Source organism: Leucoraja erinacea, chromosome 10 (assembly GCF_028641065.1).
Source record: "Leucoraja erinacea ecotype New England chromosome 10, Leri_hhj_1, whole genome shotgun sequence".
Lineage (NCBI taxonomy): Eukaryota > Metazoa > Chordata > Chondrichthyes > Rajiformes > Rajidae > Leucoraja > Leucoraja erinaceus.
This window is the reverse complement of record NC_073386.1, coordinates 60,495,007-60,522,208: the sequence shown is the minus strand read 5'-3', so window position 1 is coordinate 60,522,208 and position 27,202 is coordinate 60,495,007. Positions and strand designations below refer to the sequence as shown.

Below are 27,202 nucleotides of genomic sequence, written 5' to 3'. Positions count from 1 at the left end.
GGCAGTCAGCAGCGGTTGGCTACACCTGGATCGCTAATCGATCATCAATCTCCGACCTGGCAACTGCACAGTCGGAATCGACAGCTCAGACTGACGGGAAGGCCAAGCAAAGTCGGACAGGCCCGAAGACTCGGACAAGTCGGGCTGTGAAGACTCACCACCGGCGGGAGCATTGTGATCGCATATCCCGCATGGAGCGGTTAATGGAGCAGAAGCTCCAATGTGACATGCTCCTGTATATGGAGTCTATTCACCATGGGGTCCTAGGACACCCAAGGCAGCACCTTATTGAGGGCTGCATAATGCATCTCCCTCGACAGAGGGGAGCATTAGGAGTCACTTCTGGGCTGACTCTGAAGACAGCGGTTTGGCTGAAGATACCACAAGTGTGCTGGGGGTGCAGGAACAACACAACCAGCAGCAGGAGCTCGATGAGGGCCATTGGGTTCAGGAAGGCTGCATCATCACACAAGACCTCACATCTCCAGCGGCAGCACCCCTACGCACCCACCAGCCAACCAAGATGCACTGAAGTTGGTGAAAGCTTGAAGGCCGTACAACCAGGACAAAGGTCTTTTTCAGGCCACAGCCCAGAACGGCCTTCCTGGAAGATGCGCCAACCCCGTACTCGAGCTCCTCTACCTCCCAGGAGCAGAAGTGCAAAATCATGCACACATGGTTGAGGCAGCTCCTGGGTCGGGTTGCATAAGTCCTCCCATTTGGATAAAGGTATGGAGTCACATCGATGACGTCTCTTGTCATGGATACAAGTTGGTAATACTCAAACTGATTGAATATTTACACTGGTTTGGGATAACATAAGATGAGTTTATGCTGCACAACAGGTATGGTGGAGTTTGCCTTTCAAGGCAGGCTCACAATATGGGATGTGGACTGATCAATGTCAACAGCCTCAACCCGCATGTGCAGTATAGACATTTCTGAATAACTTCCATGTAATCATTTCCTCTCACAGGGTTGAAGATATTTGAAATTTAACTGGATGAGGCAATGCAAAATGGGCTAACTTCAATTTCCAGATTATTTACCAAATCATTATAATCAGTGCTTCGACTGCACAGAGCTAACAAATAAGTGACATTGCCAATCTGGTTGTTATTGAACATACTGCATTTTACTAAATTAGCCTTATCAGCCACATAGCTATATTTGAGAAATTGAGGTTCTCACCCGTCCAGTTAAATTCAAATTAAGTTGATATCAACTGAAACTATTGATTATTAGGATACAATCAAACCATTTATTTGTCTGGGATCAACTCTGAGACAAAAGATTAGACCTCTGCTATTCTCGGCTGAAACTAACAAAGTCACATTGATGGACAAACAGTATTCAGCTCCACTAAAAACCTCTCATCAGTAAATCTTCAGTTATTTCCAAACTGATGCTATTGCCCAAAGATGGGAAATCTACTAATACCATCTCTAGTTACGGAGGCAGATGGGATTAGCATGAGTTATCAAGTGTTCAGTCATGGTATCAACTGCCAATGGACACCAGTTGCATTCAGTGCATTAAAGGGTGTCTGGATAGGCATAACCTGCATGCACAAGTCCAAGGTGATACACTTTGGTGGTGGTATATGTTAATCACAAAGGTACAACCAAATCAAAGTATCCGGTGATAGTTTTACCAAACCGCATTTAGCACTGGTGTATTATCATGAAAAATCAATGATGATACAGAATGAATGTGTGATCACAAAGTATTTAATAACATTGTGGATCGATGGAACACTAACGATTGAGACGCTTGCATCCAGGCACAATCAACAGTTGCAAAAAAATACGAGGCATATTAGTGGCGAAGGGTGCATTCTCGCTACACAGGGAGGAATGTTCGTTATGTCTTCCTCCATTTGGCCTCAATAGACGGGTCTTGCAAAATTCAGCAAGACTCCCGCTTCCGGGTTTTCATAGTGCCTGCCTGGGTTATATACCCATGGTTCCCGCTGATGTGGGGAATGAGCATAAAACCTTACATGGTTATTTCTGGACAAAAAAAGATGCTGGTTCAGTTGTGATGTTGAAACCATCCTCTGCATGATATAATCAATTCTTAGATTTACAGACTCGATGAGAGACCGGTTCCTGCGGCTCGGGTTGTCAAACCATAAGCATTAGGAGTGCCCACTGCAGATTGCAGGGATAGCACCAAATAGCAGCAAACCGCATGGTAGATGGGAAGTATTGTTTATTCTTCTTCACGTTTTACTCGGCACGGATGACTGACACATTAAAATTCAGTTTTATGGGATTATAACATTGTTAAAATTCCATTTACTGTGCCTGAAGTATCTCCTCATCATTTGGCTGCGGAAAATATAAACCACTCTTTCCGGTCTCACCCTCTGACGTTTAGATTATGAAGGGTATCGTCAACTAAAAACCTCCTAGGCCTAGGGACGCAGAGATATGAGTTGTTAACATTGTGCTACGTCACTTCGCCGATGGGCAATAGCAACATCCCTGTCCTTGGTCAAACTCACGTACTAGTGGTTATGCCATGGCGCTGAGTACAGCACTATGGGTCCAGTTATTGCTACACTGGATAGAATGATCATATCTGCGGGCTATAATAACATGTTTTGTTTATGATTAGTCAAGCAGAGTAGACAGGGACACAGATCAAACTAGATGTTGCATATCCCATGGACCTTGGGTTGCGTGTGATCACGCATCTACACCAGTATGTCAAGGCCCCTAAGAGCCTCATAGACTCTGACTAGCAATATTGTTAGTTACATTTAACCTCATTAGAAGGAATCACTACGAACCTTCTCCAGAGGGTTAAATGGGTCTGGCATATACAGGAGTGTACATTGAAATTGAGTCCCACTCTACCAGGACCGCTATACCTCAGCAGCAGGGATGGACCACATCCTAGTGGCTGCAGGATGGTCAAACTATTAATCTGTACAAATATTCAGAGTAAACCCATTGCCAGATCGGGGTTATTTGCCAACTCTATGTTAGGTATGGTTCATATTTCCTCCAGGTTGAGGGAGGTTACGATTCCCACAATTGTTCATTAATAGCATCAACATGTCTATATCAATGTCATATCTGAATGCTATATTAATGTTCACTCATCATTGGCCCACTGATGCTGTGTATGACGCCTGGACTCGTTTCCACGGCATGAAATCACAGAGCTTTAAAATCTTCACGTAGTCACTCATGTGACTCCGAAGTAAAATAGTAAAATTAAACAAGAACTTACCAGTTTGAAGTTTGATCTTTATTTTATGAGGAGTAACGTTGAGGGATTACGTGCCCTCCACGCCCACCCTCGATCATAAAGTTCAACTGGTATCCTATTTCTCTAATCTTACTATGTTCAGTTCATTTACTGTTATCTGTGATTTCACACCGCTGCTTTGAAGATTGACACGCACGCGTCCTGGCGGGTTCGTCACGTAATCCCTCAACATTACTCATAAAATAAAGATCAAACTTCAAACTGGTAAGTTCTCATTTAATCTTACTATTCTTGATTAGTACGGGTGTCAGGGGTTATGGGGAGAAGGCAGGAGAATGGGTTTAAAGGAGAGTTAGATCAGCCATGATTGAATTAGACAGAGTCACAGAGTTATACAATGGAAACGGGCCCTTCGGTCCAACTCATCCACACCAGCCAACAATATCCCAGCTACAATGGTTCCACTTGCCTGCATTTGGTCCATATCCCTCTAAACTTGACTTATCCATGTACCTGTTTAACTGTTTCTTAAACGATGGGACAGTCCCAGCCTCAAATACCTAATCTGGCAGCTTGTTCCATACACCCATCACCCTTTGTGTTAAAAAGTTTCCCCTCGGATTCCTATTGAATCTTTTCCCCTTCACTTTAAACCCATGTTAACTGGTCCTCGATTCCCCTACTCTGGGCCAAAGGCTCTGTGCATCTACCCGATCTATTCCTCTAATGATTTTGTACACCTCTATAAGATCTCCCCTCATCCTCCTGCGCTCCATGGGATAGAGACCCAGCCTACTCAACCTCTCCCTGTAGCTCACACCCTCTAGTTCTGGCAACATTCTCGTAAATCCGATGGGCCGAATGGCCTAATTCTGCTCCCATCACTTGTGCAATTATAAACTTATGCACAATAAAACACTCTTGATTCTTGATGTTTGAGGGGAATAAGAAGTTGTGCTAATAACTGAGTTGCAATATTGATGCAGAGAAACAAATTCCTGTTGTTATTGGAATACTTACACCCTTCGTTAGTTCGATTGTGGATGAAGGCTTCCTGACTTGATTGATTAACATTTTCGCAGTCAGTGTTGACAGCTTTAACCCAAACTGTATAATATTTGAATGGTTCCAGTCCAGTAAAGTTATGTGAGAAGTTGCTGTTGACAAGTTCAGGCGACTTGTTCTTTCCTGACCCTGTAAAAAGAAAATGGAAAATGTCTTTGAATCACATTTACAAAACCTTAATATTGTTAAATATCATTTCTGGAGTGCTGTGACTTCACTTGCATCCAGGACCTTGGTGAACGTGTGCCAGTGAAGTCACCGGCAGCCCTTGCTGGTGCATGGCGTTCAGAGAGAAATCCAGCATCCCATTAGGACATAGAACAGTACTGCAGCCACAGCATGCTGCAGAGGCTGGTCTACACCAAAGATAGACACAAAGTGCTAGTGTAATTCTGCTGTTACTCCAACGCTTTGAGTCTATCATAGTACAGCACAGGAACAGGGCCTCCAGCCCAAAATGTCCATGCCAAACATGGTGCCAATTTAAACCCATAGGAAGGAACTGCAGATGCTGGTTTGAACCGAAGATAGACACAAAAAGCTGTAGTTACTCAGCAGGTCAGACAGCATCTCTAGAGACAAGGAATAGGTGACGTTTAGCATCTGAAGAAGGACCTCAACCTGAAATGTCACCTCTGAAGGCAGGAGGGTGGCAAATGTTTCAAGAAGGGCTGCAGGGAAAATGTTGGGAACTATAGGCTGGTGAGCTTAACATTTGTAGTTAGAAAGTTACTAGAGACTATTCTGAGGGATAGGATATACAGGCATTTAAACAGACAAGGGCTGATTAGGGACAGTCAGCATGGGTTTGTACGTGGGAGGTCGTGTCTCACAAATCAGATTTTTTGAAGACGTGAGCAAAAAGGTTGATGAGGGCAGAGCTGTAGATGTTGTGTACATGGACTTCAGCAAAATATTCAACAAGGTGTCACATGGTAGGCTGCTCTGAAGATCGCATGGGATCCAAGGATAGATAGCTGAATGGATAGCAAATTGGCTCCATGGAAGGAAGCAGAGGGTGATGGTGGAAGGTTGCTCCAATGGCTCAGAATCTCGACCCGCCCGACCCGGGGCCTTATTGTCTGGCACAAGGGATGCAGGAGCTAATCGACTTGATGCGGGGGGCCCAAACGCCGCTGGCTACGGGAGTCAAGATAGTCCCGTCAACGGAGGGCTCGAGGCCCCCGACTGCAGGAGCGCTAAGGGAAGAGATTTGAACTTGTTTTCGCCTTCCATCACAGTGGGGAATGTTGAGGAGTCACTGTGATGGATATTTATGTTAAAATGTGTTTTGTGTGTTCCGTTGCTTTTTATTTGTATGACGGACTTGGGAAATGAAATTCCTCGTATGTTGTAAAACATACTTGGTTAATAAAGTATTATTGTGATTGTCATTGGATACCAATGCAGGAACTGCTGTGACAAGTTCTGAGCTGACACAACCCATAATAAGACACAGAGTGCTGGAGTAACTCAGCGGGTCAGGCAGCATCTCTGGAGAACATGGAGAGGTGACGTTTCGAGTTACAATCTCTCTTCAGACTGAAAGTGGAGGTGGAGGGTGGGGTGGGGGGTAAACCAGCATCTGGAGTTCCTTCCTACCCAATCTAAAAATAACACACATTTATTGAAAAGTAGCACTTTGCAGAAATGCTCTTACCATTAATGGAAACATAGTACAGGCATTTTAAGTCAGGATTTGCTTTTTTCCAGCTCACTACAATGGATGTATTACCAATACGAACTTCATTTTTCAAAATAGTCGGCGTGCTTGGTACTGTAAAATGGAACACGTCCAGTATTAGTAAAAACAGTCGTACAATTATTTTGCCCACACTACTTTAAAAGTATTTGAACTCATTCCTTACTGAATCGTCTTGGTAGAGCTGTGACCTAAAGCTAAATAATAGTTAGCTCAAAGTCTGTTTCATCACGGGTTTGTGAAGGACAGAGGGAGCAGCACGGTGGTGCAGTGGTACCTGCTGCCTTACAGCTGAGTTGCTGCCTCACAGCTCCAGAGACCCAGGTTCGATGCTGATGATGGGTGCTTTCTGTACGGAGTTTGCATGTTCTCCCCGTGACCGCTTGTGTTTCTTTCGGGTGGTCTGATTTCCTCCCAAAGACTTCACATCCTAAAGATGTCAGGTTAATTGGTAGGTTAAATGGCCTCTGTAAATTGCCTCATGTGTGTAGGTGACTGATAGAATCTGGGAGTAAGCATGGGGGGTTGAGGACAACACAGACAGAATAACATTGGATTAGGTTCATGTAGGTTTAGCATAAATGGGTAGTTCACAGTCGGTGATGACCCTGGGCCAAAATGCATGCTTCAATGCGTAGTTTAGTGTAGTTTAGAAATACAGCGTGGAAACGTGCCCTTCTGCCCACAAGTCTGTGCCAACCAGCGATCACCCCCTACACTAGCACTATCCTACACGCTAAGGATAATTTACAGTTTTTACCGAAGCCAAATTAACTCACAAACACAGACATCTTTGGAGTGCGGGAGGAAACCGGAGCACCCGGGGAAAACCTATGCTGTCACAGGCAAAACGTACAAACTCTGTCCAGACAGCAGCAGTGGTCAGTATTGAACTAGGTTTGGTAGCACTGCAAGGCAGCAACTCTTCCTCTGCCCCACAGTGCTCTCTCATGCTGTATCTCTACTTTCTATCTTGATGCACAGATCTCAGTCATGTTGATGGACCGCCGTGTTGAATAACGGGCATGCAAATGTGGATGGTGAAGTTGGTGCACGAGAGGTTCAATCATGAGAGAGCATTGGCCTGGGACGAATGAAACATATGGGTGTGTAAAGTCCCGATAGATCTACATATGTTGTTGGGCCATGTACTGCTTACATTTAATGCAGTGTAGGATGGTGTGAGTGCACAGGTTAGGGTTGTAGCAGAATGCTTCAGAGCAGTTGCAGTTCAGTGTGTGAAGAACGGCTAACCAGCAGGAGAGTACGGAACCAGCTCCCAACATTGATTACAATGCTCAAGACGAACATGATAACTTTGTAAGTTTGAGGAGCACAATTAGGCCCTTCGACCCATTAAGTCTACTCAGACATTCAATCATTGCTGATATATCTCTCCCCTCAACCACATTCTCCTGCCTTCTCCCCGTAACCCCTGATAACCCATACTAAACAACCATTGTCAATCGCAGCATTACGTCCCTGTTTTTGTATTCTGGCCTTCTTGAAATAAATGCTGATATTGCATTCGCCTTCCTTACAAATGATTCCACGATAAACAAATCTCCTCTGCCTGCACGTGATTTATATCCCTCCATTCCCTGCATATCAATCTAAAGGCTCTTACACACCGCTATCGTATCTGCCTCCACAACCAGCCCTGGCTGCACGTTGCAGGCACTCACCATCCTTGACAATCTCCTTTAAACTTTGCCCCTCTCACCGTCACCCTGGTCTTTGATATTCCCACCCTGGGAAAAATGTTCTGACTGTCTACTCTATCTACACCCCTAATAATTGTATATACTTCAACCAGGTCTCCCCTCAGCTGCCTTTGCTCCAAAGAAAGCAATCCAGATTTGTCTAACCATTCCCTCTAGTTGAAACCCTCTAATGCAGGCAGGTGTCTGGTAAACCTCCTCTGCCCACAGACAGGAAGTGTCACAGCTGGGGTCCTAGTGCCATCGCAACAACCTGGAGCTCAATGCTCTTAAGACAGTGGAATTGATTGTAGACTTTAGGAGAGCTCTCCCTTCCCTCACCCCACTCACCATCAACAACACCACAGTCACATCTGTGGAGTCATTTAAATTCCTTGGAACCATCATCTCCAGGGACCTTAAATAGGGGGCCACCATCGACTCCACAGTCAACAAGGCCCAACAGAGGATGTGCTTTCTGCAGCAGCTGAGTAAGCACAATCTGCCACTGGCAATGATGGTCCAATTCTATACGGCCATTATAGAGTCTGTCCTCACTTTCTCCATCATGGTCTGGTTTGGCTTAGCCACCAAGCACGACATCTGGAGGCTGCAGCAAATCGTCCAATCAGCTGAGGTTATTGGCTGCAACCTTCCCTCCATTGATGAACTGTACACTGCAAGGGCCAGGAAGCGAGCGGGCAAGATCATCTCTGACCCCTCTCACCCTGGCCACAAACTCTTTGAACCACTTCCCTCTGGAAGGCGACTCCGGACTGTCAAAGCCGCCACAGCCAGACGTAACAGCTTTTTTTCCACGAGTAGTTGCTCTACTCGACAGCCAAAAATCTGTTGCCTCCTTGTGCTCTGGTATTTTATTTCATTCTTCACATGTTTAAATTATAATGTTTTATTTTTAATTGTCTACAGTATATCGTGTTGTTACTTGCGAGCAAAGCACCAAGGCAAATTCCTTGCTTGGCTGATAAAATGTATTCTATTCAATTCTGCACCCCTCTCCAATTTTTCCGTGTACTTGAAACCCTCTAATTCAGGCCACATTCTGGTAAACTTCCTCGGCACCCTCTCCAAAGACCCCACATCCTTCCTATAATGGAGTATTCACCAATCCTCCACAGAGATTTGATCATTACATCCGTACCATCAATAATGAACTATCTTTTCTGAGAATGGAAAAAACCAAACCAATATCCTTTCATTTATCTGACAGCTTTCAGAGCAGAAGGCAGGAACAAGCAGCGGAGGCGGCACAGTGGCCAAGTGACTGTGGGTGCTGTCTGTACGGAGTTTGTACGTTCTCCCCGTGACTGCAAGGGTTTTCTCCAGGTGCTCCGGGTTCCTCCCACACCTCAAAGATGTCCAGGTTTGTAGGCCTCTGTAAATTGTCTCTAAAGTGTGGGTTAGAACTAGTGTATGAGGATCACTGGTTGGCATGGCCTCGGTGGGCCGAAGGGCCTGTTTCTATGCTGAATCTCCAAACTAAACTCCACAAAACAAGTTTGCCCCAGCAATCAAATCGGCCAATGTTTTGCTTAACACAGTGTGCTCTGTAAATGGACTGTGTGGCAATGGTCATTGGTATAAGGGATTCAATGATTTCTGGGGACACTGAGGGTGGTTCTCGTAAGTGGTGTTATTTATGAGTTCAGGTATTGGTGTAGGGTGTGCAGCAGGGCACACTTGTCAAGAAGCTGACCATAGTCTTTTCAAAGCAAAATTTCAGCTGCATAAGAAGACAGAATGCACAGTGTAAATTTATCTTTGTCTTTGCTCCTTCTTTGAGGACCACTCAAAGAAACATAGATGCCTTGAGCTTTCCCAACAGGTATTGGCCACAAGAACATGGCCATTACAATCCAACCAATGCAAAGGTCCACCAAATCCAAAGGGAAAAGCTCTCTGCTCATCCTTGGACCAAAGTTCTTTGGAATTCTGATCATCATAAATCATTACAATCTTGGATGCCTACCTGGACGTTGTACTGTCAGAGATGTCGGTATCAATTCTGTCCAATTGTTGGAATTATGGATTGTGACCGTACAGTTATGAGGATCACAAAGATTTGTAATATTGAAACTTCGTCCATTCATTGAATAATTATTTGTTCCTGAAAGGCCAAATGAAACAAATGACAAAAATGCCAATCCATTTAAGAAATAATGACTCAAAATGCTGGAGTAACTCAGCAGGTCAGGCAGCATCTCTGGAGAACATGGATAGGTGACGCTTCACAGAGTGCTGGAGTAACTCAGCAGGTCAGGCAGCATCTCTGGAGAACATGGATAAAACATGCAACCAACACCTGCAGTTCCCTCTTACACATTTGTGAACATAGATAGGTGACGTTTTGGATCGGGACCCTTCTTCACACTGATTGTGGTGGAACGGGGAGTGTTTAGTATATACGGGCAGGGGGGGCTTGATATGCAGACAGTTGGACAAATGCCAGCGATGAAAAGATAACATGTGTGAGGTAAGGTCCTAAGCAGAATTAGGCCATTCGACATCGAGTCTACTCCGCCATTCAATCATGGCTGATCTATCTCTCCCTCCTCACCCCATTCTCCTGCCTTTTCTCCACAACCTCTGACACCCGTACTAATCAAAAATCTATCGATCTCTGTCTTAAAAATATCCACTGACTTGGTCTCCAAAGCCGTCTGTTTGCAAAGAATTCCACTGATTCACCACACTCTGACGAAATAAATTCCTCCTCATCTCCTCCCTAAAAGAACGTCCTTTAGTTCTGTATTAAGGATAGATCAGGTGTGAATTGTGAAGCCAGAGGAAGGAATTCTGGTTCAAGGGCATGGGGGGGGGGGGGGGGGGGGGGGGGGGGGGGGGGGGGGGGGGGGGGGGGGTTGGGGGGGCGGGTGAAGTGAGGAGAAATATGTGTGTTCAGATGGGGCTGGTTGGGATGTTTGACCAGTTAACTAAAATTGGAGAATTCAATCTTCATACCATTGGGCAATAGGCTACACAAGCTACTCTCTGTTAATACATTTAAGTCTTCTCTAGGCTGCAATGTTATAATAATGTTGAGACTGAAGCACATAAATTGATCACACTGGAGGTATGTGCCACATGCATCTCTTCGCAGTCGGCACACCACATCTGATTCCAAGATGGCGCCCAACCCAGGTGACTGTTTGTGTGTTGGCCACAGAAGGAAATCTACCAACTCAAAGTACAACCACTCCACACTCTTAAACCTACACTGTAAAAGGCTTGATTGTAGTCATGTGTTGTCTTTCCGCTGACTGGAAAGCATGCAACAAAAGAGTTTAATAAGCAACTAAACTGCTCAAACTGAAATGATCCATATTTGCTCATCCTCATAGGCCTTTTTCCTCATTTAATTATTTACCCTCACCTCATCACAATCTTTGCGTCAACTATTCCTTGTAGCACTGAGCTTACCCCTATTTGAATGAAGAAAACCCTCTTGAATTCTCTATTAGTATCTTCAGTGGCCTTGCATTGATCACCAATCATTTCTGTTTCATCACACGTGGAGAGGATGTTTCCACTAGTGGGAGAGTCGAGGATTAGAAGTCACAGCCTCAGAATTAAAGGACGTTCTTATAGGAAGGAGATGAGGAGGAATTTCTTCATTCAGAGGGTGGCGAATCTGTGGAATTCTTTGTGCTGTGGAGGCCATCAGTGGATATATTTAAGGCAGAGGTGGATAGATTCTTGATAAGTGTGGGTATCAGAGGTTATGGGGAGAAGGCAAGAGAATGGGTTTAAGAGGGAGAGATAGATCAGCCATGATTGAATGGTGGAGTAGACTTGATGGGCCGAATGGCCTAATTCTACTTGTAGCACTTATGACCTTACCTCACACATTTTATCTTTTCATCTCTGGCATTTGTCCAATTATCTGCATATCAAATAGGCCGACTTAATAGCTTAATTCTACTCCTGTCACTAATAACCCTATGACCTTATGACATGTGGATGTCTTCCCTGCATTTATCCCATCAGGTTTGTTCATTGTTTTACTACCTCCACCCTCAGCCTTCCCTTGTCAAGAGAAAAGCTGGACCAGTTTAATCCCTCTCACTCCCTCCTTCTTCAAATCCTGAGACCACCCTTGAGAAGATATTTTGCAGCCTCTTCACTGTCCACAGATCTTTCTGATCAATTGATTTCAAAACTGTCCACTGTATTTCAGCATTATCAATGATTTAAACATTGACCAATACATGTTGAGCATAGAAGATGGGAGGTCATGTTGCAGTTGTATAAGATGTTGGAGAGGCATCATTTAAAGTTTTGTGTTCCGTTCTGGGCACCATGTTATATGAAAGATGTTGCCAAGCTGGATAGGGTTCAGCGAAGATATACGAGGATGTTGCCAGGACCGGAGGATCTGAGCTGTCGGGAGAGGTCGAACAGGCTGGGACTCTATTCCTTGGAGCAAAGTAGTATGAGGCGTGATTTTATAGAGGTGTACAAAATCATGAGAGGAAGAGATCAGGTTCTCTTGCCCACAGTAGATGAATCGAGGACCAGAGGTTTAAGGTGAAGGGGAAAAGATTTAATAGGAATCTGAGGGGTAACTTTTTCACACAAAGGGTGGTGGGTGTATGGAACAAGCTGCCAGAGGAGGCCGTTGAGGCAGGGTCCCAACATTTAAGAAACAGTTAGACATGTACATGGATAGGACAGGTTTGGAGGGGTATGGGCCAAATGCGGGCAGGTGGGACGAGTGCAGCTGGGACATGTTGGCTGGTGTGGGCAAGTAGGGCTGAAGGCATATTAAGAAGCATATGCTTCTATGTTTATTACAGCTTCTCTGCGTTTCAACCCTGCCTTCCCAGAGAACAGACCAACAGCAGTCTGAAGATGGGTCTTGACTCGAAACGTCACCCATTTCTTCTCTCCAGAGATGCTGCCTGACCTGTTGAGTTACTCCAAAATTTTGTGCCAACCTTCAGCCCAGTAGCTTGGTTTGCTGACCGATGTTACAAATCACCAGTGCTTTGTTCGCAGAAACAAAACCATTGCTATGCACATCGCTCAATGCTGTTGGTGTCTGTGGCAGGTTATCTTCCTGCTATAAGCTAGTTAAGCTGTTTAAGAACCGGGGTAACTAATTTATTGATAAATTTGCTTTCTTAAACTTTAACAAACATGTCGTAATATTAAAAGTTTTAATCTTTGTACGGTCGCAGAAGGAACTGTGCGATTGAACCTTTGTACATGAGGTGTAAAGATACCCTTGTCCCATCTACTACTTTGCCCATGCTTACCATCGTGGGGAAGATGAGTCCTGATCCATCGTGAGGATGCTGCTCATTGCTCAACTTCACTTCCTGACACAGCCCATAATCAAAGCGTACCCGGTAGGGCAAAGGCCTCAACCAGAAACGCCACAGAAATGCTGCCTGACCCATTCAGTTACTCCAGCACTTTGTTTCTATCTTTGAAATAATCCGTTTTATTACTTTAGCAACATATCCTTCCTATGTCACAGGAATTGTAGAGCCATGGAGTCATACAGTACGAAGCAGGCCTTTAGACCCAACTTGCTCATGTCAACCATGGTGTCCCATCTACGCTGGTCCCACCTGCCCATGTTTCCTAGCTTTATCTCTAAAATAAACTAAACAGAGAATGTGATGAATGTTATAAGAAGAGGAACTCCACTCCTTCAATGTCTGCAGTAAGATGCTGCATAAGTTCTACCAATCGTGGGTAGCCAGTGCCATCATCTTCACTGTCATGTGCTGGGGGCAGCAGGGCGAAGGCTGCGGACACCAAGAGGATCAACAAGCTCATCAGGAAGGCAGGCTCCGTCCTGGTGGCGGAGTGGGATTCATGGGAGATGGAGGGGAGGATGCTCCTCAAACTGCAGAGCATCCTGGACAATACAGCTCACCCCTCCATGATCAACCTGAGGAGAGCCTTCAGCGCCAGACTGTTTCCACCAAGATGCAGGACTGAACGCCACAGGAGATCCTTCTTCCTTATGGCTATCAAACTGTACAACTCCTCCCCCTTCTGTCATGGGGTAGACTGACTCCCCCTCCCCAATCTGTGCACATGCCCAATCCTGTCCACTCGTCACTTTAATTTCTTGTTCCATGTGTTTTGTGTTTTATGGCTGTTGGCAGATCAATTTCCCTCCTGGGATAAATAAAATTCCATCGTATTGTATAATTACCTTTGTTCTGGGTACAATTCCAATGATATTCCACTTTGCATCTTTGTGAATCATTTTCTGGCACCACTGAGAACGTATGCGGATCGTTTTTATCTGGTTCAATGCTGAAAGAACCTTGAAAATAAATTATTCAAAAACAATGTTTACCTGATAAGTTTTCATTCATCACACTGAAAATGTACTAAAGCTCCACGTTCTGAAGATAGTGAACATTTGAATATAAAGGGATGAAAAAGGGTATTATTGTTTTTCTGCATCGTTGCAGCATATGTCCAATGTGTATTTTATTAAGGGCAGTTGGCAATACAAACAGGCATTCTAAAGTCTATCCCTTATATAAAAGTTCGAACATTGAACATACAACAGGGAAGCATCGGTACAGATTTGTTGGTCCACGCTGAGTGTGCTGAATATAAAACAGTACCGCACAGCAACAGGCCCTTCGGCCCACAATGTCTGTGCTTAACATGATGCCATGACTAACTCTTATCTGCCTGCATATAATCCCAATCCCACCACCGCCTGCTTATCCATGTGCCTATACAAATGTATCTTTAAATGCCAATATTGTATCTGCCTCCACTACCACCCCTGGCAGCACGTTCCAGGCACTTACCACGCTCTGTATAAAAAAACCTAGCCCCACACATCTCCTTTAAACTTTGCCACTCTCACCCTAAAGCTCTGCCCTCTCGTATTTTATTTTTCCATCCTGGGAAAAAGATTCTGACTGTCTACTCTATCGATGTTTCATAATTTTATATACTTACATCAAGCCTCGCTGTAACCTCTGTGTTCCAGAGAAAACAATCCAAATCTGTCTAACCTCTCCCTGTAGCTAATACTCCCTAATACAGGCAGCATCTTTCTCTGCACCCTCTCCAAAGTCTCCACATCCTTCCTATAATGGGCCAACCAGAACTGCACGCAATACTCCAAACGTGGCCTGACCAAAGTCTGAAAAAGCTGCATCATGAATTCCAGACTCTTAAAGGCTTAAAGAAGAAGGGACCAATTTAAACTAATCCTATCTTCCTGCACATGGTCTGTATCTGTCCATCCATTGCCTGTTCATGTGTCTTTTAAATGTCGCTGCCATGTCTGCTTCAACTGACAGCACATTCCAGGCACCTACAACTTCCAGCAAACAAAAACTTGGCTCACAAATCTCCTTTAAACTTCCACCCTCTCATCCTAAAACTATATCCTCCAGTATTTTTACATTTCCTGGGGACAATACTAAATCTACCTCTATCTACGCCGCATAACATATTATGCTCCTGTCACATCTCCCCTTAGCCTCTAATGTTCCAGAGAAAACAATCTAAGTTTGTTCATCCACTCCTTGGAGGTAATACTCACAAATACAAGCAGTGTTCTGCCAAGATCTCTTCCACACCCTCTACAAAGCCTCCACACCCTTCCAGTAATGTGGTGACCAGAACTGCATAACATACCACGATTATTTTATGCAGCTGCACCACCAGTTATAGTTATACTCAATTCCATAATCAATAAAGGCAAGAATGTTGTATGCTTTTACCACCCTATGTACTATTGTTACTGTTTTCAGGGAGCTGTGCACTTGAATCCCAAGATACCACCATATGTCATTGTTCCTAAAGGTCATGCCATGAACTGTGTACATATTTTACTTGGGCAGCTACAACCCAGAGGTATGTATATTGATTTCTCTAACTTCATTCCCTCTCTCTCCATGCCTTCCCCACTTTAGCCATCCTATTAATTTCACTCTTGTCCTGCTTAGTTACACTGTTTGTATCCACTCATTATCACACCTTCTCCACAACCAACAATGGACCATAGTGGGCTCCATCTTTCCTTGCACATCATTGCTGGCTTTCATTTGCTCTTTTCATACCTTTCATTAATTTGATCTTTATACCGTTTCATACCTCTAGTTTCCCTCTCCCCTGACTCTCAGTCTCGACCCAAAACATCACCTATTCCTTTTCACCAGAGGTGCTGCCTGACCTGCTGAGTTATTCCAGCATTTTGTGTCTGTTAACTGTGCATTTTCCTCTTGCGTTTGACCTCCCAAAGTGTGACACCTCACACCTGTCCAGGTTAAACACCACCAGCATTTCCCCGCCCACCCCCTCAAGCGATCTACATCTTTCTGGGTCTTTTGACAACCTCCCTTGCAATGCACAACTCTGCCAACTTTTGACTGGTCTGTAAACTTATGAAACAGCCGGCCGAAATGACATCACACAATCTGAAGGACCAGTACTAATCTCTGGAGAACACCACAGGTTACAGACTTCCAGTCACAACCACTCTACTTCCATCACCACCCCTGCCTTCCCTGGCCAAATCACTTTTGAACTTTGAACTTGGGGATGTTATTTTGAATTAGGTGGAACATATTGAGTCACACAACACTTACCGTTGTTTGGGTTGGTCATTATTGATGTTTTACAGAAAGGTATGGGTATGGTGCAATTCATGTTGAATATGGATGGTTCATAGTTGGTACAGGGTTTAAGACCCTTTACTTCTACCAGGCATTCATTTGTAGTCGTATTACATAGGAACACTTGAGGAGGAGGATTGTTGGGATCAGTGAACACCTTCACAGTAATGGTGAAATTATCACTGATATTGGATGTTATCTTCAGAGTGAAAGATGTATCCCCCACACTATCTACAGCGCAAGAAAGATTATAATTCTCTGAAAGAAAAATATGAGAAGTTTTCTTTAGGACAACTCAACAAATTTTGGTCAACAAAATATCGTTCGATATAAAATAGTCCTGAATAGTTTCTCATTACATAGAGTTACAAAAAACCTTTTTAAACAATGAGTTAACAACAGCCTGCATGGTTAGGCAACAATAAAGGTTTGCTAGGGTGATACGTGTGGGTTTAAACTAAATAGTGGCGGCGGGGGGGGAGGGATTGACTAATTGGGATTATAAAGATGGAGTTGAAGGGGAAGTGAGTACAGGAAAAGTTACAAAAGACTCTCGAATTAATGGGAAGGAAAGTTCGAGAAAGGATAAGAGAGTAGGGTTAGGGCCAATTGTGAGTGGTGCGAGAGGGGAGGTGAATACGGAGATCAAAGTGTTGTAAATGAATGCAATTATTAATATGAATATTGAAATAAATAAAGTGGACGAGCTTGAGGCTGAGTTAGAAATTGGCAAGTATGATGTTGTGGGAATTACAGAGACATGGCTACAAGAGGGCAGGGAACTGAGTATTCAAGGGTATACCTCCTATCGAAAAGACAGACAGGTGGGCAAAGGGGGTGGGGTAGTTCTGATGGTGAGCAATGAAATTCAGTCCCTTGCAAGGGGTGACATTGAAACAGGAGATGTGGAGTCAGTATGGATAGAACTAAGGAATTGTAAGGGTAAAAAGACCCTAATGGGACATATCTACAGGCCCACAAACAGTAGCCTGGATATAGGGTGCAAGTTGAATCAAGAGTTAAAATTGGCATGTTGCAAAGGTATTGATATGGTAGTTATGTGTGATTTGAACATGTAGGTAGACTGGGAAAATCAGGTTGGTTCTGGACCCCAAGAAAGGGACTTTGTGGAGTGCCTTCATGATGGATTCTTAGAGCAGCTTGTATTGGAGCCTACCAGGGAGAAGGCAATTCTGGATTTAGTGTTATGTAATGAACAGGATTTGATAAAGAAACTTAACATTAAGGAGGCATTAGGTAGTGACCATAATAAGGTCAAATTTAATCTACAATTGGAAAGGGAGAAGGGTAAATCGGAGTTGTCAGTGTTACAGTTGAATAAAGGGGACGATGGAGCCATTGAGGGAGGAGCTGGCCAAAGTTGACTGGAAAGATACCCTAGCAGGGATGACAGTGGAACAACAATGGCAGGTATTTCTGGGAATAATACTGAAGGGACAGGATCAGTTCATTCCAAAGAGGAAGAAAGATTCCAAGGGGAGTAAGGGTCGACCGTGGCTGACAAGGGAAGTCAGGGACTGTATGAAAATAAAAGAGAAGCACAACGTAGCAAAGATGAGTGGGAAGCAAGAGGATTGGGTAATGTTTAAAGAGCAACAGAAGATAACTAAAAAGGCAATATGGGGAGAAAAGATGAGGTACGAAGGTAAGCTAGCCAAGAATATAAAGCAGGATAGTAAAAGCTTCTTTAGGTATTTGAAGAGGAAAGAAATTAGTAAAGACCAAAGTTGGACAATTGAAGACTTAAAAAGGAGAATTTATTATCGGGAACAAAGAAATGGCAGATGAACAGGTCTTTACTAAGGAGGGCACAAACAATCTTCCTGATGTACTAGTGGCCAGAGGATCTGGGGTGACAGAGGAATTGAAGGAAATTCACATTAGGCAGGAAATGGTGTTGGGTAGACTAATGGGACTGAAGGCTGATAAATCCCCAGGGCCTGATGGTCTGCATCCCAGGGTACTTAAGGAAGTTGCTCGAGAAATCGTGGGTGCATTGGTGATAATTTTTCTATGTTCTATATTGTCAGGATCAGTTCCTGTGGATTGCAGCGTAGCTTTATCCCACTTGTTAAGAAAGGTGGGAGAGAGAAAACAGGGAATTATAGACCAGTTAGCCTGATATCAGTGGTTGGGAAGATGCTGGAGTCAATTATAAAAGACTCCAGCGGCACATTTGGATAGCAGTAACAGATCGGTCCGAATCAGCGTGGGTTTGCAAAGGGGAAATCATGCTTGACTAATCTTCTGGAATTTTTTGAGGATGTAACTAGGAAAATGGACAAGGGAGAGCCAGTGGATGTAGTGTACCTGGACTTTCAGAAAGCATTTGATATGGTCCCACATAGGAGATTAGTGGGCAAAATTAGGGCACATGGTATTGGGGGTAGAGTGCTGACATGGATAGAAAATTGGTTGGCAGACAGGAAACAAAGAGTAGGGATTAACTGGTCCCTTTCCGAATGGCAGGCAGTGACTAGTGGGGTACCACAAGGATCGGTGCTGGGACCGCAGATATTTACAAAACACATCAATAATTTAGATGAAGGGATTCAAAGTAACATTAGCAAATTTGCAGATGACACAAAGCTGGGTGGCAGTGTGAACTGGGAGGAGGATCTGGGGGTCCTAGTTCATCAGTCAATGAAAGTAAGCATGTAGTTACAGAAGGCAATGAAGAAAGCGAATGCATGTTGGTCTTTATAACAAGAGTAGTTGAGTATAGGAGCAAAGAGGTCCATCTGCAGTTGTACAGGGCCCTAGTGAGACCACACCTGGAGTATTGTGTGCAGTTTTGGTCCACTAATTTGAGGAAGGACATTCTTGCTATTGAGGGAGTGCAGCGTAGGTTTACAAGGTTAATTCCCGGGATGGCGGGACTGTCATATGCTGAGAGAATGGAGCGGCTGGGCTTGTATACTCTGGAGTTTAGAAGGATGAGAGGGAATCTTATTAAAACCTATGTTTATTAAGGGTTTGGACACGCTAGAAGTAGTTCCCGATGTTGGGGGAGTCCAGAACCAGGGGCCACAGTTTAAGAATAAGGGGTAATCCAAGAGACGAGGAAACACTTTTTCTCACAGAGAGTTGTGAGTCTGTGGAATTCTCTGCCTCAGAGGCTGGTGCTCTGGTTACTTTCAAGAGAGAGCTAGATAGGGCTCTTAAATCAAGTGGAGTCAAGGGATATGGGGAGAAGGCAGGAACGGGGTACTGATTGGTGGATGATCAACCATGATCACATTGAATGGTGGTGCTGACCCAAGTGGCTGAAAGGCTTAATCCTGCACCCATTGTCTATTGTCTATTGTCTATTGTCATCCAGCTGGTATCTAAGAGGAGGTTCCAGCCAGTGATGTTCACAATCCACCAATAAAATATGCTGCTAAAATAAGGGCCAAATGATTAATGGCTACGTTTCTGACAAAAAGGAACGGAGGTGGAATTTTTTTCGACTTGGTTACTTGTAGTTCAGCTGTCCTTGTACACAAATGTTCCCTAAGAGCCCTCTTTGGACACCACGGTGTGCAGTGGTAGGAGCTGCTGCCTTATACTGCCAGAGACCCGGGTTGGGTCCTGACCACGGGTGCTGTCTATACGAAGTTTACATGGTCACCCTATGACTGCATGGATTTCCTCCGGGTGCTCCGGTTTCCTCCCACATCCCAATGATGTAGGCAGGAAAATGTCATGATTTCCTGCACAAATCCTTTCAATGAGACCATGGTTAATAATCCCCATTTTCAAAACCTGGGAGCATCAAGGGATGTGGGGAGAAGGCAGGAACGGGGTACTGATTGTGGATGATCAGCCATGATCACATTGAATGGCGGTGCTGGCTCGAAGGGCCAAATGGCCTACTCCTGCACCTATTGTCTATTGTCACACATAAAATGGCATTTTAATTAAATGTTTGAATGTCAACTTTAAATGTTTTCAGAAACTGTTTTGTACGTGGGTGGTCGTGTCTTACAAATCTGATTGAATTTTTTGAAGATGAAGGCAGAGCTGTAGATGTTGTATATATGGACTTCAGCAAAGCATTCAACAAGGTGCTGCAACAAGGCGGTAGGCTGCTCTGGAAGGTTAAATCGCTTGGGATCCAAGGAGAGAGAGCTGAATGGATAGAAAATTGGCTTCATGGAAGGGTGCAGAGGGTGATGGTAAAAGCTTGCTTCTCGGACTGGAGACCTGTAACTAGTGGTGTGCCTCAGGGTTTGGTGCTGGGTCCGTGACTTTTTGTCATTTATATCCCATATCAATGATTTGGATGAGACCATACAGGCAAGATTAGCAAGTTTGCTGATGATACACAAGTGAGTGGTTTTGCAGACAGTGAAGATGGTTGTAAAAGATTGCAGCAGGATCTGGATCGATTGGCCAGGTGGGCGGAGGAATGGTGATTTAATTTAATACAGAGAAAGGGTGCTGTTGCATTTTGGGACATCTAACATGGGCAGGGCCTACACAATGAATGGTAGGCCTCTGGGAAGTGATCTAGGAGTGCAAGTGCATGGTTCCTTCAATCATGTTGCAGTTGCATGAGACATTGGTGAAGCTGCATTTAGATTATTGTGCAAAGTTCTGGGCACCATGTTACAGGGAAGAGGTTGTTAAGCTGGAAAGGGTTCAGAGATGATTCATGAGGATGCTGCCAGGACTAGAGTGCCTGAGCTATAGGGAGAGGTTGAGATGGCTGGGACACTATTCCTTGGAGTGCAGGAGGATGAGGTGTGATATTAAGGAGGTGTATAAAATCAGAATCGAGGACCAGAGAACAGAGGTAGTATAGGGTGAAGGGGAAAAGATTTAATACGGATCAGAGAGGTAGCTGTTTCATACAGTGGGTGGTGGGTTTATGAAACAAGCTGCCAGGGGAGGTAGTTGAGGCTGGGACTATCGCAATATTTAAGAAATTGCTGGACACTTACATGGATTGGACAGGTTTGGAGGGATATGTACCCAACCCGGGCAGGTGGGACTAGTGAAGCTGGGACATTGTTGGTTAGTTTGAGCAGGTTGGGCTGAAGGGCCTGTGTCCACACTGTACCACTCTATGATTCAATTACTCTATTCGTATTAGCAATAAAGATGCCAGTTTATAATGGACAAAGCATGATGTGCCAGTTGATATTATAGGTTAGCATCATCAATTAAAAAATCACTGCAAACAAACGTTTTATGATCTGAACCATCAATGTTTTTTGTACACAAAATGGTGCCGGTGTACAGCATTATAAACATACGTATCGCGGGGCTAGAGAACAAAATAACGACATTTAACTTTTTGGCGGTGCTGATGTGCCATTCCATCACTAGATAAAGTAGAGAGATCCCCAATGAATATTTTCCAATTATAGTCATAGAGTGATACAGTGTGGAACTAGGCCCTCGGACCCAACTTGCCGACACCAGCCAACAATGTCCCATCTACAATAGTCTACAATAGTCCCACCTGCCTGCGCTGATCCATATCCTTTGAAACCTGTCCTATCCATGTACCTGTCTAACTGTTTCTTAAAAATTGTGATAGTCCCAGCCTCAACTACCTCCTCTGGCAGCTTGTTCCATACACCCACCACCCTTTGTGTGAAAAAGTTACCCCTCAGATTCCAATTGAACCTTTTCCCCTTCACCTTAAACCTATGCTCTCTGGTCCTCGATTCCCCTACTCCGGGCAAAAGACTTTGTGCACCTACCCGATCTATTCCTCTCATGATTTTATACACCTCTATAAGAAATCACCCCTCATCCACCTGCGCTCCACGAATAGACACCCAGCATGCATCAAAACCAATGACCTCAGATCCTCGATTCACCCACTCAGGGTAAGAGACTTTGTGCATCTACCCGACCTATTTCTCTCATGATTTCAGACATTCGATTGAATTGATCAATTGTGTACATTGTTTAAAAAGTTTTCTTACCACAGTTCGGATCATTAGGTTGTGTCGAATCTGGAATTAAGAACAGAATACAGTCTGTTACAGATTTGAATTAACCATATAACCATATAACAATTACAGCACGGAATCAGGCCATCTCGTCCCTACAAGTCCGTGCCGAACAATTATTTTCCCTTAGTCCCACCTGCCTGCACTCATACCATAACCCTCCATTCCCTTCTCATCCATATGCCTATCCAATTTATTTTTAAATGATACCAACGAACCTGCCTCTACTACTTCCATTGGAAGCTCATTCCACACCGCTACCACTCTCTGAGTAAAGAAGTTCCCCCACATGTTACCCCTAAACTTCTGTCCCTTAATTCTAAAGACATGTCCTCTTGTTTGAATCTTCCCTATTCTCAATGGGAAAAGCTGGTCCACATCAACTCTGTCTATCCCTCTCATCATTTTAAAAACCTCTATCAAGTCCCCCCTTAACCTTCTGCGCTCCAAAGAATAAAGCCCTAACTTGTTCAACCTTTCTCTGTAACTTAGTTGCTGAAACCCAGGCAACAAATTCTAGTAAATCTCCTCTGTACTCTCTCTATTTTGTTGACATCCTTCCTATAATTTGGCGACCAAAATTGTACAGCATACTCCAGATTTGGTCTCACCAATGCCTTGTACAATTTTAACATTACATCCCAACTTCTATATTCAAATTCTTAACTTTCAAACCTAAATTACACTTTTGGCACTTTAAATGCAAAAATAATCCAGCCAATTACTCTCAATAGGGCATAGTTTGAAAAGTAGTAAATTGGAATAAACATGTTTGGGCTTACAATCATTGGTAGGTGTTTAGAATGTTCTAACTGTATGGACTATCCTTGGGTTAGAGCTGAGGAGATGGGAGGGTGTGGTGGGGAGTGGTCCCCAGGGGTAGTTAGTATGGCAGCCACATATACTGCACTATGGAATCATGCAACTCACTTCTTACCTTCTTGTTTCTGGAGCTAGATAAAAGCTTCACTAACCAAGCATTTGATTTTTACCTGCTTACATAAGTTCTGGCTTTATTTCTCTACCAGAAGAATAATTTATCCTTCGCTGCCAATGGAACTGTGATTCATTTTTATCCTCCAAATCCAATCACTCACTGGTTTAACGGCACAACGGTCAGAATGCAAGGCAATGACCACAGGAAGTATTGAATGCTCATGGAAATTTTACACAAAATTTTACACAAAGTGTTGGAGTAGCACAGTGGGTCAGGCAGCATCTCTGGAGAACATGGATAGGTGACGTTTCACAGAGTGCTGGAGTAACTCAGCGGGTCAGGCAGCATCTCTGGAGAACATGGATAGGTGGCGTTTCACAGAGTGCTGGAGTAACTCAGCGGGTCAGGCAGCATCTCTGGAGAACATGGATAGGTGACGTTAAAGGTCGGGACCCTTCCTCACGAACCTTCACCTATCCATGTTCTTCAGGGATGCTGCCTGACCGGCTGTGTTACTCCAGCACTTTTTGTCTTTTTGTGCACATATTTTGCAGTTCTGTGTTTCTCTGGGTTTTTTTACGAGTAAGTTTCCATTGACAAAATCAACCTGCGTCTGAAGAAGGGTCTTGACTTGAAAGGTCACCCATTCCTTCTCTCCTGTCATGCTGCCTGACCCGCTGAGTTACTCCTGCATTTTTGTGTCTACCAACAATCTCAAACTGAAGTCTTCATTTGTCCTTTATTCTGTCAATGCTGCTTGCAGGTGCGAGAGATGTTAGCAAGAAGAAAGGTTCTCTGCATTAGTCAATGACCGGACAGGAGTGCAAATGGTTTGATAGAAATACTTTGGACTGCTGTGATAGGAGTGGATCCAGTAGGCCACTGCGGTGCTGTTGTAGGTGGCTGTTGTGTTACCTGTGCCTGCAGAAAGATCAAAGTCAATAAGTGAAAGTGCACATATCTGACACACCCAGCTTACCATTCCACACCCTAATAGGTTGGCAACATGCAATGAAGTGGAACATTCAAAATCAGCCTGCTGGGCCACAACATCTCAGCTTGGCAGCAGAGAAAGGCAGTATTTTAACTTCAAACCGAAAATGCGCATCAAAACAATTTGCTTGCGGACTGGCATATACACCCTTAAAAAGAAGCAACTGCAAGGGACAAATATCAGTTGTGTCATTCAGATAGTGACCATTTCCCCGGGCAACAATAGGAGCAGTAATTTACGCACCTCATCTCTAAACTTTTGTTTCTGGATTTGGGTTGAAATCTATGGAACCTCCTTCAAACCAACCTCCCTTTCCATTGACTACCACTTATACACCTCACGCTGCCTCGGCAAGGCCAGCAGCATCATCAGACCAGTCTCACCCTGGCCACTCCTCTTCTCCCCTCTCCCATCATTCAAAAGGTAAAGAAGTGTGAACACGCACACCTCCAGATTCTGGGACAGTTGCTTCACAGCTGGTATCAAGCAATTCTGAATCATCATACCTCAACCACAGAGAGCAGTGCTGAACTACTAATCTACCTCATTGGTGACCCCGGGACTATCCTTGATCGGACTTTGGCTGGCTTTATCTTGCAACTAAACGTTATTCACTTATCATGTATCTATACATTGTAAATAGCTTGATTGTAATTGTGTATTGTCTTCCTACTGACTGGTTAGCACGCAACAAAAGCTTTTCCCTGTACCTCTGTACAAGTGACAATAAACTAAACTGAAATTATGCCGCAAAACAATGGCATTTTGCATGCTGTTCCCCAGCACACAATCTACTACCATCCTATTCAATCTCTCTACTCTTCTAAATCTCTCTTCCACCTTAAGTATCGCACCATTTCTTAATGCTTCAATGATCGGGCTTCTGAACAGTCGTCCACAAGCTAGGGTACCGTCCAATTCACCTCTACTCCGTTGATGACATTGGATTTTGTCTCTGGAACCGATGTGCTACAATGCTGACAACTATATTCTGCACTCTGTATCTTCCCCTTTGCTCTACCTATTGTACTTGAGTTTGAACAGATTGTATCTATGTGTGGAATATCTGGTAATGTTTGTTTAAAACGTTAAAACAAAGCTTTTTTATTTTACCTCAGAACACAGTGACAATAATAAACCTAATCTACTTATCCTAGGTGTCAACAGATCCTCGAAATCCACACCCTCTGGTCTAAAGAACACAACAAAGTGTTGATGTGTAGGAAGGAAACTGCAGATGCCGGGTTTAAAACTGAAGGTAGATACAAAAAGTTGGAGTTAACACAGCAAGACAGGCAGCATCTCTGGAGAGAAGGAATAGGTGATGTTCAGGTCGAATGCGGCCCGTAACCCAAATCATACGGCCCGTGGCTTATTTTTTTTACCAGTAATTATCCGGCATGCAGACTCCCATCATCTCTGGTATCCTCCCGGGCCACGAGGCCGCGGCTCGGGAACGGTGGGCGCACTGATGCCCATTTCTGTACCAGCACAGTTCAATGGCTTTATTCGCTGACCTCAATGGGTGCTCTCAATTGAATTGATGAGCACTATAATACCAATCATTACCATGACCCATAACAAGAGGTGCTCATACCAATTTAAAAGGTCCCGTGCTAGATAGAGAGAGGTGAACACCATCAAAACACCCGCCCTGCAATGTTATAGCCGGTCCCACGGTGCGGTTCATTCCAAGAGCTCTCCCGAATTTAAAACAAAATCAAACGTGGTAAGCACGGCGAATAAACGTAGCGGTATCGTCGGAGCTCGGGGAGGCCTCTTAGCGCTAACGGCAGGTAATCGGGAAGACTTGTGGAGAGTTTTTCAACATGATGAAAAATGTCCATTTCCCGATAGTCCTGACGAAGCGGCCCTTACCGTAAATCTCAGAGTTCGAATCAGGGCAAAAAAAACTCGGGAAGAACTCCTTGGAATTAACTCGTACCGTGGGACAGGGCGTTATGAGTGTTTGAGGATGATTTAAATTCCTCGGAGGAGTGAAACGTAGAAACATAGAAAATAGATGCAGGATATAGGCGTTCAGCCCTTTGAAACCATCCCAAATCAGTAACCCCGTTCCTGCATTCCCTCCCCATATCCCTTGATTCTGTGACCCCCAATAGCTAAATCCAAGTCACATCTTTCACACTTAACCACAGAGGTGCTGGCCAAGGTCAGAGGTTGCTTTGTGACATACGTGAGCTAGGTGGGTTCACTGCTTAAGCTGTGCTGTAAGGTGCACATGAGTAAGTGCGATTCTGCTGTGAAGAAAGCAAAACATGATGCAGAATAACAAGCCACCGATATATACAGCGCTCCCCACACACACATTCCACTCTGGGGTGACCAGGAGTGACTTCATGCCGGTCTGAGACACCACGGGTGCTGGATCCGCGAATTGATGGGCTGGACCAGGGATGTTTCTATAGGGCGCATGCAAACATGGAATAGCGGAACCGTTGCAGATACACACGCATGCAGCAATCTAACATAGCGATAAGGACACACACCGATTAGGACAGGTAATCCAGCAGAGCCCCTGTGAGCACACGGCTCTAGTATCAGGAGTCCATGCAAGAAGAGTTTTCGTGTGTGGTTGCCCCAAAACCGAACAATTAAATTCTTTACTTGCAGGCAGCACAACAGATATATAAACATAGTTATTTGGAAAACCCATAATTTAACAGCAAAAAATGGTCAGAATATAATTTTTTAAAAGACAAATAAATAGGACAATATTTGTACAAAGTCAAAAGGTAATGCCCACAAGTAGTTTGGACACGTCTATTGGGATGGTTGTAGTTTTTAATATTAAATGGATCTAATAAGACAAGTGAAGCCAGAAACACCCGACAATCAAACATGACTTGAAATCATTATCTGGAAGCAGGGGGTTGAGGGGAGACCTGATGGGAGTATATAAAAGGATGAGGGGCACAGGAATAGGGTCAACACAGGAGAAACCTCTTCACGGAGGAAG

The 27,202-nt window shown here is 44.2% G+C and overlaps 1 protein-coding gene across 3 annotated transcripts in view; it reads right to left on the bottom strand.

Annotated features, from left to right (window-relative positions):
- Positions 1-27,202, bottom strand: part of ptprc (protein tyrosine phosphatase receptor type C) — a 209,506-nt gene that overhangs the window by 49,019 nt on the left and 133,285 nt on the right. For all 3 annotated transcript variants that reach the window (XM_055642453.1, XM_055642454.1, XM_055642455.1), the window contains 2 exons: positions 5,948-6,064; positions 4,243-4,416 (listed from right to left, as the gene is read on the bottom strand). In XM_055642453.1, coding sequence (XP_055498428.1) covers positions 4,243-4,416; positions 5,948-6,064 — 291 coding nt within the window. The remainder of the gene's footprint in view (positions 1-4,242; positions 4,417-5,947; positions 6,065-27,202) is intronic.